This window comes from Convolutriloba macropyga, chromosome 1, assembly GCF_964194025.1.
Source record: "Convolutriloba macropyga chromosome 1, txConMacr16.3, whole genome shotgun sequence".
In the NCBI taxonomy this organism is placed as follows: Eukaryota; Metazoa; Xenacoelomorpha; order Acoela; family Convolutidae; genus Convolutriloba; species Convolutriloba macropyga.
The window spans coordinates 36,778,456-36,793,420 of record NC_134468.1 but is presented as its reverse complement, the minus strand read 5'-3'; the positions used below and the strand labels follow the sequence as shown (position 1 = coordinate 36,793,420).

At 33.8% G+C, this 14,965-nt stretch overlaps 1 protein-coding gene across 3 annotated transcripts in view; it reads right to left on the bottom strand.

The window, feature by feature from the left end:
* Positions 1-10,944, bottom strand: part of LOC142338343 (enolase 4-like) — a 165,007-nt gene extending 154,063 nt beyond the window's left edge. For all 3 annotated transcript variants that reach the window (XM_075388055.1, XM_075388063.1, XM_075388071.1), the window contains exons 1-3: positions 10,741-10,944; positions 10,297-10,380; positions 9,769-9,959 (exon numbers count right to left, since the gene is read on the bottom strand). In XM_075388055.1, the coding sequence (XP_075244170.1) occupies positions 9,769-9,959; positions 10,297-10,380; positions 10,741-10,941 (476 nt within the window). In that variant the 5' untranslated portion in view covers positions 10,942-10,944. The remainder of the gene's footprint in view (positions 1-9,768; positions 9,960-10,296; positions 10,381-10,740) is intronic.
* Positions 10,945-14,965: the final 4,021 nt, after the last annotated feature.

Genomic DNA, 14,965 nt, shown 5'->3' with positions numbered 1-14,965 from the left:
AAAAAAAATTTCGAAAACCTATTTTTAAAGTCTTAACAGCCATTAAACTCAAAAACTTTCAACGGTCTACAACTACGCTCAGAAATTACACGATAGCAAGAAAAAGATGTTTGTCATGCAAAGAAAATCAATAAGATCACAATAAATCTTAAGACTATGAAAACAACAACAAAAATATGCGAAAACCAAAATTCAGTACAAAAGTGCGAGAAGAAAATGTCGAAGCCATTTAATCCATTAGCTTTTCCCTGAAAATTTTATGAGTGATACCCTGAACGTATTTTCTAAGCCAATGGGAGCTATCAATACTTGGATAATGTGATATGAGTTCAAAAGTAACCAATAATGCAAAAGTCATATATCCAATAGTTAGTAGATAAAACCGCTAACGAGATAAAATTTGGCTGCTGTAGGAAGGATGAGGGTCCTGTCATTACGGAGACTGCCTTACAGTTCACGAAAATAAGTTTATGATTGGTTAATGTTCAAAAAAACTTTCGAAAAATTATATTTAAATTCTTAACAGCCATTAAATTCAATAGATTTCAACGGAAGTCATTAAAAACGCTCAACTATGCCCCGATGGGAGAATAGGGATGTTTGTCGTGCATAGGTGATCAATAAGACATCACAACAAGTCTTTTGACTAAGAAAACAACAATAACAAAAACGGGCAAAACCAAAAATTCAGTAGAAAAAAACTAGAAGAAAAGGTCGAAGCCATTTAAACCATATGGTTATTAAAAGGGGCTGTCAATTTTAGGATAATGTGATAAGATTTCAAAGTAACCAAAACTACGGAAACATCGAAAAAAAACTAAAATTTTTCGAAATCTTGTGTCATTGAAGTCATATAACTAAAAGTTAGAAGATAAAACCGCTATCCAGATTAATTTTAGTAGGACGGAAGAGGATGCTGTCATCACAGAGACTGACTTACAGATCACGATAATAAGTTTATGATTGGTTAATGTTCAAAAAAATTTCCCAAAAATTATTTTTTAAGTCTTAACGGCCATTAGCTGTCCACTAAAAGCACTAGATATGTTAACTTAAATATTATTACGGAACATATTGCACTGTTAGTCAATGAGTCCATGCCATAAGACTCCAGAAAATTAGTAAAACCTCAAAAGGAAACTCAAAATTTCATTTAAAATTACGAAAACTCAGAGTCGAAGCCGAACAAACATGAGCAATTCCTTTAAAACGATTTTTTTGCTCATTGGGCTTCATTTGACTGTAAAGGAGGTTTGTCATTAACGGAACCTCGATATGAAAAGTGACTTATCTCCAGGTGACTTAAAAAGCAAAAAAAAAAATAGAGAAGTTTTATGAAAAAGAGCTCTCAAATAGAATTCGAATTTTTTTAAAAGTGAACCTCCCTATGAGACCAGAACTAGTCTTTCTTTATCACCTTTAGTCTATTAGAAACACAAAAGTGGATAATTTTTTGGCGTGAAATTTAAATTTGAAATACTATTTTTATAGAAAATATCTTAACTTGAAGAAAAATCACACTAAAAGTGAACAAATATCCCGTGTTCACACAAAACTTCAATCCTCGATAACTCCTCGAAAAAAAAACGAAAATCAAAAAAATCGTTTTAATTTTGAATTCTGCAATGGACCAGCTTTGTAATGATACCACAAACATTTCTCTGCGATGAACATATCGATCGACCAAAAATGTCTGAACAAAAAAAACCCATTTGAGTATATAGTTCCGCCCCCCCCCCCACCAAGTGGGGTTGGAACAAAAACTGTGCCATATATAAAACAAACATAGCCAGCATATTACCGGGAAACACACAGGAAGACTGTCGGGGACCTCTAGCTAAAGACTTAAGACCAAATTACAATTTTGAATTTGATCATCTGATTTCAATTTATATTATTTTCAAATCAAAAGGGACACTGATGTCTTTCAATGAAGTCTTGCAATAAAAACGCTTGAATGAACTCGATTCAATTTCGATTACAGTTTACATTCTCAATATAGATTCAAATAGCAGATTATTAGATATCAGAAGTCATTTTATTGAGGAGTTGAGCCAGGTATGATCAGCTCAAACACTTTTCATACGATTGACTTAAAAGCGTATATAAACGCGCAGTTGCGGAGTTGAAGAAGTCACCAAAAATGTCGCACTCTGGCTCCTTGGCGCCTGACTATAACTAAAAATTAGAAGATAAAACCGCTAGCCAGAATAAATTTGGTAGGACGGAAGAGGGTGCTGTCTTCACAGAGACTGACTTACAGTTCACGATAATAAGTTTATGATTGGTTAATGTTCAAAAAAAATTCCTAAAAATTATTTTTTAAGTCTTATCAGCCATTAGCTGTCCACTAAAAGCACTAGATATGTTAACTCAGATCTTATTACGGAACATATTGCATGTTAGTCAATGAGTCCATGCCATAAGACTCCAGAAAATTAGTAAAACATCAAAAAGAAATTCAAAATTTCATTTAAAATTACGAAAACTCCGAGTCGAAGCCGAACAAACATGAGCAATTCCTTTAAAACGATTTTTTTGTTCATTGGGCTTCATTTGACTGTAAAGGAGGTTTGTAATTACCGGACCCTCGATATGAAAAGTGACTTATCTCCAGGTGACTTAAAAAGCAAAAAAAAAATAGAAAAATTTTATGAAAAAGAGCTCTCAAATAGAATTCGAATTTTTTTAAAAGTGAACCTCCCTATGAGACCAGAACTAGTCTTTCTTTATCACCTTTAGTCTATAAAAAACACAAAAGTTGATAATTTTTTGGCGTGAAATTTAAATCTGAAATACTATTTTTATAGAAAGTATCTTAACTTGAAGAAAAATCACACTAAAAGTGAACAAATATCCCGTGTTCACACAAAACTTCAATCCTCGATAACTCATCGAAAAAAAACGAAAATCAAAAAAAAAATCTTTTTAATTTTGAATTCTACGCTGGACCAGCTTTTTAACGATACCACTCACATTTCTCTGCGATGAACATATCGATCGACCAAAATTGTCTGAACAAAAAAACCCATTTTAGTATATAGTCCTCACCCCCAAGTGGGGTCGGAACAAAAATTGTGCCTTATATAAAACAAACATAGCCGGCATATTACCGGAAAACGCCCAGGAAGACAGTCGGGGACCTCTAGTTAAAGACTAAAGACCAAATTACAATTTTGAATTTGATCATCTGATTTTAATGTATATTATTTTCAAATCAAAAAGGACACTGATGTCATTCAATAAAGTCTTGCAATAAAAACGCTTGGATGAACTCGATTCAATTTCGATTACAGTTTACATTCTCAATATAGATTCAAATAGCAGATAATTAGATATCAGAAGTCATTTTATTGAGGAGTTGAGCCAGGTATGATCAGCTCAAACACTTTTCACACGATTGACTTAAAAGCGTATATAAACGCAGTTGCGGAGTTGAAGAAGTCACCAAAAATGTCGCACTCTGGCTCCTTGGCGCCTGACTAAAACAAAAAGTTAGAAGATAAAACCTCTAGCCAGATTAAATTTGGTAGGACGGAAGAGGGTGCTATCTTCACAGAGACTGACTTACAGTTCACGATAATAAGTTTATGATTGATTAATGTTCAAAAAAATTTCCCAAAAATTATTTTTTAAGTCTTAACGGCCATTAGCTGTCCACTAAAAGCACTAGATATGTTAACTTAAATATTATTACGGAACATATTGCACTGTTAGTCAATGAGTCCATGCCATAAGACTCCAGAAAATTAGTAAAACCTCAAAAGGAAACTCAAAATTTCATTTAAAATTACGAAAACTCAGAGTCGAAGCCGAACAAACATGAGAAATTCCTTTAAAACGATTTTTTTGCTCATTGGGCTTCATTTGACTGTAAAGGAGGTTTGTCATTAACGGAACCTCGATATGAAAAGTGACTTATCTCCAGGTGACTTAAAAAGCAAAAAAAAATAGAGAAGTTTTATGAAAAAGAGCTCTCAAATAGAATTCGAATTTTTTTAAAAGTGAACCTCCCTATGAGACCAGAACTAGCCTTTCTTTATCACCTTTAGTCTATTAGAAACACAAAAGTGGTTAATTTTTTGGCGTGAAATTTAAGTTTGAAATACTATTTTTATAAAAAATATCTTAATTTGAAGAAAAATCACACTTAGAGTGAACAAATATCCCGTGTTCACACAATACTTCTATCCTCGATAATTCCTCGAAAAAAAACAAAAATCTTTTTTATTTTGAATTCTACGCTGGACCAGCTTTGTAATGATACCACACATATTTCTCTGCGATGAACATATCGATCGATCAAAATTGTCTGAACAAAAAAAAACCCATTTGAGTATATAGTTCCCCCCCCAAGTGGGGTCGGAACAAAAATTGTGCCATATTTAAAACAAACATAGCCGGATTATTAGCGGAAAACGCCCAGGAAGACTGTCGGGGACCTCTAGTTAAAGAATTATGACCAAATTACAATTTTGAAATTGATCATCTGATTTCAATTTATATTATTTTCAAATCAAAAAGGACACTGATGTCTTTCAATAAAGTCTTGCAATAAAAACGCTTTGATGAACTCGATTCAATTTCGTTTACAGTTTACATTCTCAATTTAGATTCAAATAGCAGATAATTAGATATCAGAAGTCACTTTATTGAGGAGTTGAGCCAGGTATGATCAGCTCAAACACTTTTCACACGATTGACTTAAAAGCGTATATAAACGCAGTTGCGGAGTTGAAGAAGTCACCAAAAATGTCGCACTCTGGCTCCTTGGCGCCTGACTATAACTAAAAGTTAGAAGATAAAACCGCTAGCCAGAATAAATTTGGTAGGACGGAAGAGGGTGCTGTCTTCACAGAGACTGACTTACTGTTCACGATAATAAGTTTATGATTGGTTAATGTTCAAAAAAATTCCTAAAAATTATTTTTTAAGTCTTAACAGCCATTAGCTGTCCACTAAAAGCACTAGATATGTTAACTTAAATCTTATTACGGAACATATTGCATGTTAGTCAATGAGTCCTTGCCATAAGACTCCAGAAAATTAGTAAAACCTCAAAAGGAAACTCAAAATTTCATTTAAAATTACGAAAACTCAGAGTCGAAGCCGAACAAACATGAGCAATTCCTTTAAAACGATTTTTTTGCTCATTGGGCTTCATTTGACTGTAAAGGAGGTTTGTCATTAACGGAACCTCGATATGAAAAGTGACTTATCTCCAGGTGACTTAAAAAGCAAAAAAAACAAAGAAGTTTTATGAAAAAGAGCTCTCAAATAGAATTCGAATTTTTTTAAAAGTGAACCTCCCTATGAGACCAGAACTAGTCTTTCTTTATCACCTTTAGTCTATTAGAAACACAAAAGTTGTTAATTTTTTGGCGTGAAATTTAAGTTTGAAATACTATTTTTATAGAAAATATCTTAATTTGAAGAAAAATCACACTTAAAGTGAACAAATATCCCGTGTTCACACAAAACTTCAATCCTCGATAACTCCGAGAAAAAAACAAAAAAATCTTTTTAATTTTGAATTCTACGCTGCACCAGCTTTGTAATGATACCACACACATTTCTCTGCGATGAACATATCGATCGACCAAAATTGTCTGAACAAAAAAACCCATTTGAGTATATAGTTCCCCCCAAGTGGGGTCGGAAACATTGTGCCATATATAAAACAAACACGCCCAGGAAGACTGTCGGGGACCTCTAGTTAAAGACTTATGACCAAATTACAATTTTGAATTTGATCATCTGATCTCAATTTATATTATTTTCAAATCAAAAAGGACACTGATGTCTTTCAATAAAGTCTTGCAATAAAAACGCTTGGATGAACTCGATTCAATTTCGATTACAGTTTACATTCTCAATATAGATTCAAATAGCAGATTATTAGATATCAGAAGTCATTTTATTGAGGAGTTGAGCCAGGTATGATCAGCTCAAACACTTTTCATACGATTGACTTAAAAGCGTATATTAACGCAGTTGCGGAGTTATAGAAGTCACCGAAAATGTCGCACTCTGGCTTCTTGGCGCCTGACTAACTGTTCGTAACTAAGAACTGAACGATGAGGAAGACGACGAATTAGAAAACACGATGAGACCAGCAATTGCCTCCCAATTGCGATTGGTCTGTTACAGAAAGTAAAGTAAATTAAAAAAAGAAGCAGACTAAATAAAAGTCGTTGAGCAGACGACGGCTTCTAAAAAATAAAAAAAACAATTCGATAATTGTGGGCACTTCTTGACCGCTGAGCACGTTCATAGCCTCTAAAAATGCCGTGTTATCAGTTGATAGGTTTGTTGAGTTCTTACTCAAACAGCCAACGTACAAAAAAACTCAACTGAAAGTAAAAATAACTGTCAGACTCTGTCGAAAGAGCTATTCAAAGTCGAAGAGTCTTTTGAATAGTGGATCTGATGTTACGCGAAAACTCGATTAGGCAAAGCCAATTTTTGAAGTTATAAGGCAAAAACTGTCAACTAACTTCAGTAAAACATAGCCGCCGTTGACCCGCTTGACGCACATTGGGATTGAAACAGAAAAAAATTAGAAGATGCAAATTGCCAGAATTTTTCTAAGTAACAAAGAGTTCTTGTTTGATGTGTAAACTCTGCATATTCGGTTAGATCCCAAAATTACACTTCATTCACCTTCTAAACTGAAGTCTATTAAGCATAACACTAATGCCAGCTAGCAATCGCTTTAATGAACTTTGATAACCTAATGCATTGACTTAATGACCGGGCTATATGTTTATTCCGTTTCTTTTGGTTTTGCTCTTTTGATTTTGACCACATTCAATAGATTACGTAATTCAATACGTGAAAGCATTTAAGAACCATTCATTTGAAACATTGACTGCAGTAAGTCACAAGTCAAGCGTTAAAATCGTGACTTATGTAAAACGAAAAACGTGATCAAAAAGTACAGCAAATTAGGACAAATCGGACAAAAAGTACAGAAAAATAGGACAAATCCTGACGTAAAAAGCAAAGAATTTTCATTGACTAAACAAAAACTTGACATGTAACGGACTTTGAGTGAATTGGGAAATCCATTTCCAAAAAAATCAGATCAAATTTTTTTAAAAAAAAAACTGGAAATCAATATCAAAATGCTGTATGTGAACAAAAAACCACTAGCTAAAAAGAGAAATTTGATCCAAACAAAAAAATAATGCCTAGAATGAACTATGAATGCGTTGGGAAAACTATTTTTAAAAAATACGCTCCAAGAAAACCAACAGTAAAAATCAAAGCGAAATTGCCGCATGCGAACAAAAAACCACTAGCGAGAAAGCGAATTTTTACTCTAACACCGTTTTCTTACTCTACTTTAAACTTAGAGTAAAAAACTTCACGCCGCAAAACCACTCGCTTTTTCGGCCCATTTCCTGTTTCGGCGTGACCAATATTACTCCAATTTGACTTCAAAAATCATTTAAATATATGAACAGATCTTTAAAAAAAGACAGCGCCCCAATACTATTCAAGTTCTGTTGAAAACGGTTCTTCATAATCCATCGGAAGCCCAAGAGTACTCCAGTGTCCCCAACAATTGTCTTCGATCAATAGCTTGCCAAAACTGAGTCCATTAAGCCCATCCCCAATTTTTCTCAAATTTCTCTTCTCCCAATCGCTCTGCACTATTTTCTTAAGTTTAGTGACATTTTTTTATTATAACCTCCTCAATTTCTCTGTAAGCTTTGCCAACGTGTTCTCTGATACTTTCGAGGTGCACTTGAAATCTCATTTTAGATAAACAGAATTGGTCGGGACGTTTGAGTACTCTACGGCGTCAACTGGATTTTGAAGTATCATCTTTGAGTGCTCTTTTTTTGCTCTTCGCCTAACTTCCACAAAGTTAACAACTTTTGCCAAGCGCTGAAAACCTGGCATATAAATTGTACGCTCCGATTCAACAACCCGTCACATGAACAGAGACCTCCTCTGGTTCAGCAGCAATCTGTTAACAATCTGTTTTACACACTTCCGCTGTTAGGGCAAAACTTCGGCGGAATAAACAGTACTTCCGGTTAAAACTTGTAGAAAGCCAATACTTCTCTTAGAGCCGAGAGACTCCTCTTCAAAACCAAGAGAAGGACAATAACTCCACTCAGTTATCGCAGCTATTTAGCAAGACACATACGACAATTGTGATAGCTTGAAACTTCGTCCGAGAGCATTTAACAACCATTGAAAATCAATCCATCAACAAGGAGGCTCAGTAATGCGCGTTTGCACATAATGTTCCCACCCCGCTCATCCACATTTTCGGCTCAATTGTCAGCCAAATGAGGAAGGGGTAGAAAACTTTCAAAAAGTCAAGTATTCGAAAATAACTGGTGTATGAATAAAAAATCACTCAGTGGAATTTGAAAAGGGCACTTGAGAGCGCCGCGGAGACTTGCCATTATTGAGATTACGCAACATGACAAACACCAAAATCAATAACAACAACAAACAATAACATCTTTAACTGGATTTCTATTTGTAGAAAAATTTAATAACAGACTACACAGCTTCAGATAAAACTTAAACTAAAAAAATAACTAGTTCATTGTTCATCAGTAAACAAGATATGGAACCAGTCCATCGAACCAGACTCGGTAAAAAAAGATTTAAAAACAACGCGTTTTTTGAACGCCAATAAAGTAACATGTGACCACTCATTAAGGAGACTAACAAACCAGACTCGGTAACAAAAGATTTAAAAACAAAGCGTTTTTTGAACGCTAATAAAGTGATATGTGACAACTCATTTAGGAGACTAACAAGCAGACAATAAAAGAGCAAAGTTGAAAGCAACGTTTGTATTTTTCGAAAAAAATAATTCAAAGTTCATATAAATCATTAGCTATAAACTGAAATCAAAAATTAGAATTGTTCATTCCTCTAAACGATTCCCTTACATTTACAAAAACAGACAAAAATCAGAAAACCAGTGTCGAAGTCATTTAAACCATAAAGAATTCTTTTAAAACACAAAATATGGTAAATTGCGCCTTGCTTCTATGCCAGCAACATGATATGTAACCTGTAATTAATGCGATTAGGTTACAAATAGACAAAAACAGAAGATCCAAAGCTAAAATATTTTTTTAAAAACAATTACCAACAATTACCTTCAAAGTCATTAAAACAATCAGCAAAAAGCGAAACTTATTAAACAGGTTCATTTACTCCTCCAAAGGAAGCCCCTAAGACCTGTCATTAATTAGAAAATGTCATACGTTAACAAAACTATAGTCAAATATCGACAACAATAAAAATTCAGGATAACGTGATTAAAAACAACGGAAATCCGTCTATTATTCACAAAACTTTAAGCCTCGTTAACTCGCTGAAAAAGCAAAAATAAAAAACTCTTTTAAATTCCATATTCTACACTGGACGGGCTTTTTAATGATACCCCTCACAACTCTCTACGATGAATGTATCTATCGCCCAGAATTGACTCACCAAAAAACCCATTTGAGTATATAGTCCCCCCTCCCCACTAAAGTGCGTCGGAACAATTATGAATTAATTTAAATACGGTGATTTACGCTTCAAATGCCAATGCAATTGTCTTCTAGCTCTATACCGTCAATGGAAATAAGACGACCAAAATGGGTTCTCTCTTCTAAATTAACTGTATTCGCTAGTTCAACCGCGTATTAAGTAAAGCAAACAATAATCAAATCAAAACATATATTAAATTGTAAACCAGCTGACACGAGCCAAAACTAGTATCAAACAGTGGCTACAGCTTACTTGAGGATCTCGTCAACTTTAGCCTGATCGGAGATTGCGGTTCCCTTGAGTGCCTCGTTGATTGGACCATTGATGTACTTAATGGCCGCTCTCACTCCCCTTAGTCTCTCTTCATCATCCTGCTCCTTCCTCTCAGTTGTTGTCGCATCTGAGAGCTGGTTGAAACTCGCAACAAATGCTGACCCCATTCTCTATAAGCACAGAATTGGCTCAAAAATGCCACACAATACGTCAACCGCCTCTTTTTGCTCCAAAACTTACGAAAAGTGAAAAGGACACTTGTCAGAGTTTAGATGACATGATACAGAACAAAATTTCAATTTTGACAATTGATTCGTCATAAAATTCGATCCGCTGAGTTAGCTTCAAACCTCATTCACGGTAATACTTTTGAGCTCAAAACAGCAAATGCAGATTAAAATAATCGCAAACAAGTCTTCCATATTCTTAGATTTCAAGAAAATTAACACTATAGCGCTTATTGGCAATTGTTCACAGATCACAGAAGATGAATGCATTTCACTTAACCTTGTATTTGGCGTTTGTCAAGGTGTATATCTCTGACTGCAGTGTCGGTTGTCCTTTTGCATCAAAATATTCACCTGCTTCTACCTAAAGTATAATAGTTTCATTCTTTTAAAAAACGACAATCTTTACTTCTGTAACATCACCGTTTGGTAAATTATGAGATCCGATTATCCATGCAACCGGATGGCACTCAATACTCACGCCCGAAATGGTTCAGGGAGAACCATTCTGAAGCCGAAAATTTGGCAACTGATTCCTTGAACTTCAGACTCGCTATTCAAAGAACTTGAAATAGTCTACTACCTTTAAAAACCTACTGAGTTCTCATATATACGACAGCCTTATATTGAACGAATTAGATTTCTCCCATATAAATTTCCGACTGTTAAATAATCAGAAGAGTAAACCTGCTCGTCAGTTTCAAAATAAATCGAGCAATGGCACCTTATCTATAGTGGTTGGCTGTGCATGTTGTTGGAAGAACTCGACCAGGTAGGCATACACATCCTGTGGCTGGTGGAAGAACATCTGATTCAAGGCACTCTCCATTAGCTGCGGAACTTGGTTCTCCTTGTAGTATTGCACTGCACGCCTCCTCATCTCAGCCAGTTTCTGGAACTGCGGATCGGTACGCGGATCTACCATCACTAACCTTCAATAACAACACAATGGCTATCAATCTTCAACTGCAGACTTTCCGGATGAAATTATTCCTCGAATTTGACAACGTTTATGATAATCAACCTTACTTAATAAATGGTACGAACTGTTAGCGATGTGTTAGCTGAAGATACCAATAACAATGCCATAAATATTTCTGCATGTTATTTTAAACAAGACGCTCGTGAGACTGCGCGTAGCAGAGTATCTTCCAACATACGTCTCGAGATTGTCAAATGTTTTTTTTTGCTTTGAGAGGAATAGTTATATTTACTATTCAATTTGCGAATGTCAAATTAAAGCTATTTTACTGGAGTAATTGTTCCGACCCACTTGGGGAGGAACTATATACTCAAATGGGTTTTTTTTTGTTCAGTCAATTTTGTCCGATCGATATATTCATCGTAGAGAAATGTGAGTGATATCATTAAAAAGCTGTTCCAGCGTAGAAATCAAAATTAAAAAGATTTTTTGTAATTTCGTTTTTCGAGGAGTTATCGAGGATTGAAGTTTTGCGTGAACACGGGATATTTGGCATGATTTTGTTCACTTTTACTGTAAATTTTCTTCAAATTAAGATATTTTCTATAAAAATAATATTTCAAATTTATTTTTCATGCCACAAAATGAACCAATTGTGTGTTCCTAATAGATTGAAGGCAATAAAAAGACTAGTTCTGGTCTCATAGGGAAGTTCACAATAAAAAAATCGAATTCTGTTTGAGAGCTTTTTTTTAGAACTTTTCATTTTTTGAAGTCACCTAGAGACTAGTCACTTTTCATATTGAGGTTTCGTTAACCAAAAACCTCATTTACAGTCAAATGAATCCCAATGAACAAAAAAATCGTTTTCAAGGAATTGCTCATGTTTTTTTGGCTTCGACTCAGTTTTCGTAATTTTAAATGAAATTTTGAATTTCTTTTTGAAGTTTTACTATTTTTTGGAGTCTTATGGCATGGACTCATCAACTAACAGTGCAATAGGTTCCGTAATAAGATTTAAGATAACATATCTAGTGCTTTGAGTGGACAGCTAGTGGCTGTTAAGACTTTAAAAATGATTTTTCGAAAAATTTTTACATTATCAAATCATTAACTTATTATCGTGAACTGTAAGTCAGTTTCAGTAATGACAGGAACCTCTTCCTTCCTACAGCAACTAAATTTTATCTGGTTAGCGGTTTTATCTAATAACTATTGGATATATGACTTCAATGACACAAGATCTCACGTTTTTTTTTTTAATTTTTGTGGTTATTTTTGTATTATTGGTTACTTTTGAACTCATATCACATTATCCAAATATTGATAGCTCCCATTGGCTTAGAAAATACGTTCAGTGGATCACTCATAAAGTTTTCAGCGAAAAGCTTATGGTTTAAATGGCTTCGGCAATTTCTTCTCGCACTTTTCTACTGAATTTTTGGTTTTTGCCTGTGTTCAATATTGTTTTCATAGTCATAAGACTTATTGTGATGTCTTATTGATTACCTATGAATAACAAACGTCACTATCCTCACATCCGGTTATACTTGAGCGTATTTGTTGACTTCCGTCGAAAAAGCGAGTGATTTTATGGCTGTTAAGACTTTTAAAAAAATTTTTTGAAAAAATTTTCTGTATATCAACCGATCGTAAACTTTTTTCGTGAACTGTTAGTCAGTCTGTGTAGTGACAGGACCCCCTTTTTTCTAATGCAAGCAAATTAATCTGGTTAGCCGTTTTATCTTCTAATTATAGACTCTGACTTCAGTGACAAGATTTAAATTTTTTTTTAGATTTTTGGATAATTTCGTATTATTGATTACTTTTGAACTCTTGTCACATTATCCAAAAAATGATAGCTCCCATTGGATTAAAAAAGAAGTTCAGTGGATCACTGATAAAGTTTTCAGAGAAAAGCATATGTTTTAAATGGCTCCCGACACTTTTCTCGCTTTTTCCTACTGAATTTTTGGTTTTTACCTGTTTTCGCTGTCTTCATAGTCATAAGACTTATTGCGATGCTTTATTGATTAACTATGCATGACAAATATCCTTTTCCTCCCATCGAAGCATATCGGAGTGTATTTATTGACTTCCGTTGAAAGCCATTGAATTTAATGACTTAAGTCCTTAAAAATAATTTTTCAAAATTTTTTTTAAACATTAACCAATCTTAAACATTTTTCGTGAACTGTTGGTCAGTCTCAGTAATAAGAGGACCCCTTCTATTCTACTGCATAGAAAATTTATCTGGTTTCTGGTTTTATCTTCTACCTAATAATTTTAAGACTTCAATGCAACGGGTTTTCATAATTTTTTAATTTTTGGATACTTCTTATTTTTGGTTCGTTTTGAAATACTATCACATTATCCTAATACTGATAGTTCCTATTGGTTAAGGGAAGACGTTCAAAGGATCATAAAATTTTCAGAGTAGAGCTTATGATTTTAATTGCTTCGACAATTTCTTCAGGCACTTTTCTTATGAATTTTTCGTTTTTGCCTGTATTTGTTGTTGTTTTCATAGTCAATGACGTGTTGTAATGGTTTATTGATGAAATATCAAAGGCAAACAACCTTTTCGTCCCATCAATTTAGCGTAATAACTGGCTTCCGTTGAAAGCTATTGAATTTTATGGCGTTGATACTACGAGTTTTTTTTAAAAAAATTTCGTGATTCTAATGTATTAGTTCATATTCGGTGATTTTTTGAAGTTATATAGTTAAAAAAGATTTCTATTGCTGTTTTAAAAAATTATTTGAAACTAGAAAAGTTTTTATTGAAAAGTTCACTTTCTAATGCCTTCGACACTTTTCTCGCTCAATTTTTTCTTGAATTTGCTGTTTTTTCTTGTTTTTTGTTCTTTAGGTAGCCGCCAATTGCTGACCGGTCGCATAAGCTTGTAATTGAAGATTAAATGGAAGATGTTACCCAAAGCACTGTTTATAGCAAATAGTCTTAAAGTTTATGGCACACATTTTCAATTTTTCAAATTTTTCAGTTTTTGTTGTTCTTTTCGTCAACTTGTAACTTATATTCATCATTGAGGGGTCCCGTCCAATTTCATGTATTTCAAAAAAAACATATCTACTTATTTGATTTGTCACTTATGTTTTGTTTGTTGGTTAATATGCTTTTTTTATACAATATTTGAGTGGTCAGTTTTGTGTTTCTTTTTCTCTTCTTTCACCACAATCGTGTAATAACAGATCACAATGGTTTTCAAATGTGGCCCAGTTAAATTTAGTAAATATCTCAGTAAAAATCCTTCAGCTGAGATAGTAGAAATAACAATTGAATTAAAAGTAAATAATATTCACATAATAGCTGAAGATTTTAATGGTATCAATAATTTGTGTTTTCGCAAATCGTTTGTAATTTTTTGAGTTTTTCCGCTTCTTTAGACCGTCTCTATGGCTTAGTCTAACCAAAAACAAGTCCTTTTGGTTTCGTAATGGCCTTTTTAAAATGTGTCAAGGTTTATTTAGTTAAAAGCTAATGCTTTTTAAGAAATTTGAAATTTCTTGGTTTAAAATTTCAGTTTTGAATTTCGCCTCATTATTCGTTCTCTTTGTCGACATGTTACCTAGTCTCATTAAGAAAAATTTCCATCTGCTGTATAGTTAGGAAAAGGTAAATTTGAGTAGTTTAGGTTTTATCTGACTGCATTTTGACGTTGTTACTAGGTGGTTTTAGATTTTGATATTGTTTTTGCCGTGAAATTTTTGTTTTTGCTAATTTTGTTGTTTAATGAGGCATGGCATTATGTAATTCAATTAGTGGTTAGATTGTGTAACGATTATTTTTAACTCAAATATCTATTTTTGTTATATCGTCATTTGGTTGACAATTAAGTAAAGAATGTTTATAAGCTCGGGTCGGAACATCATGTGCGAACGCACATTAACGAGCCTCCTTGTTTTGATTACGATTTTTCTAAATATGAAAACTGCAAAACTCATAAACCTACTTTTGATATAGTTTTATCCGCTATAAAACCACATGCATTGGCATTAATTTTGC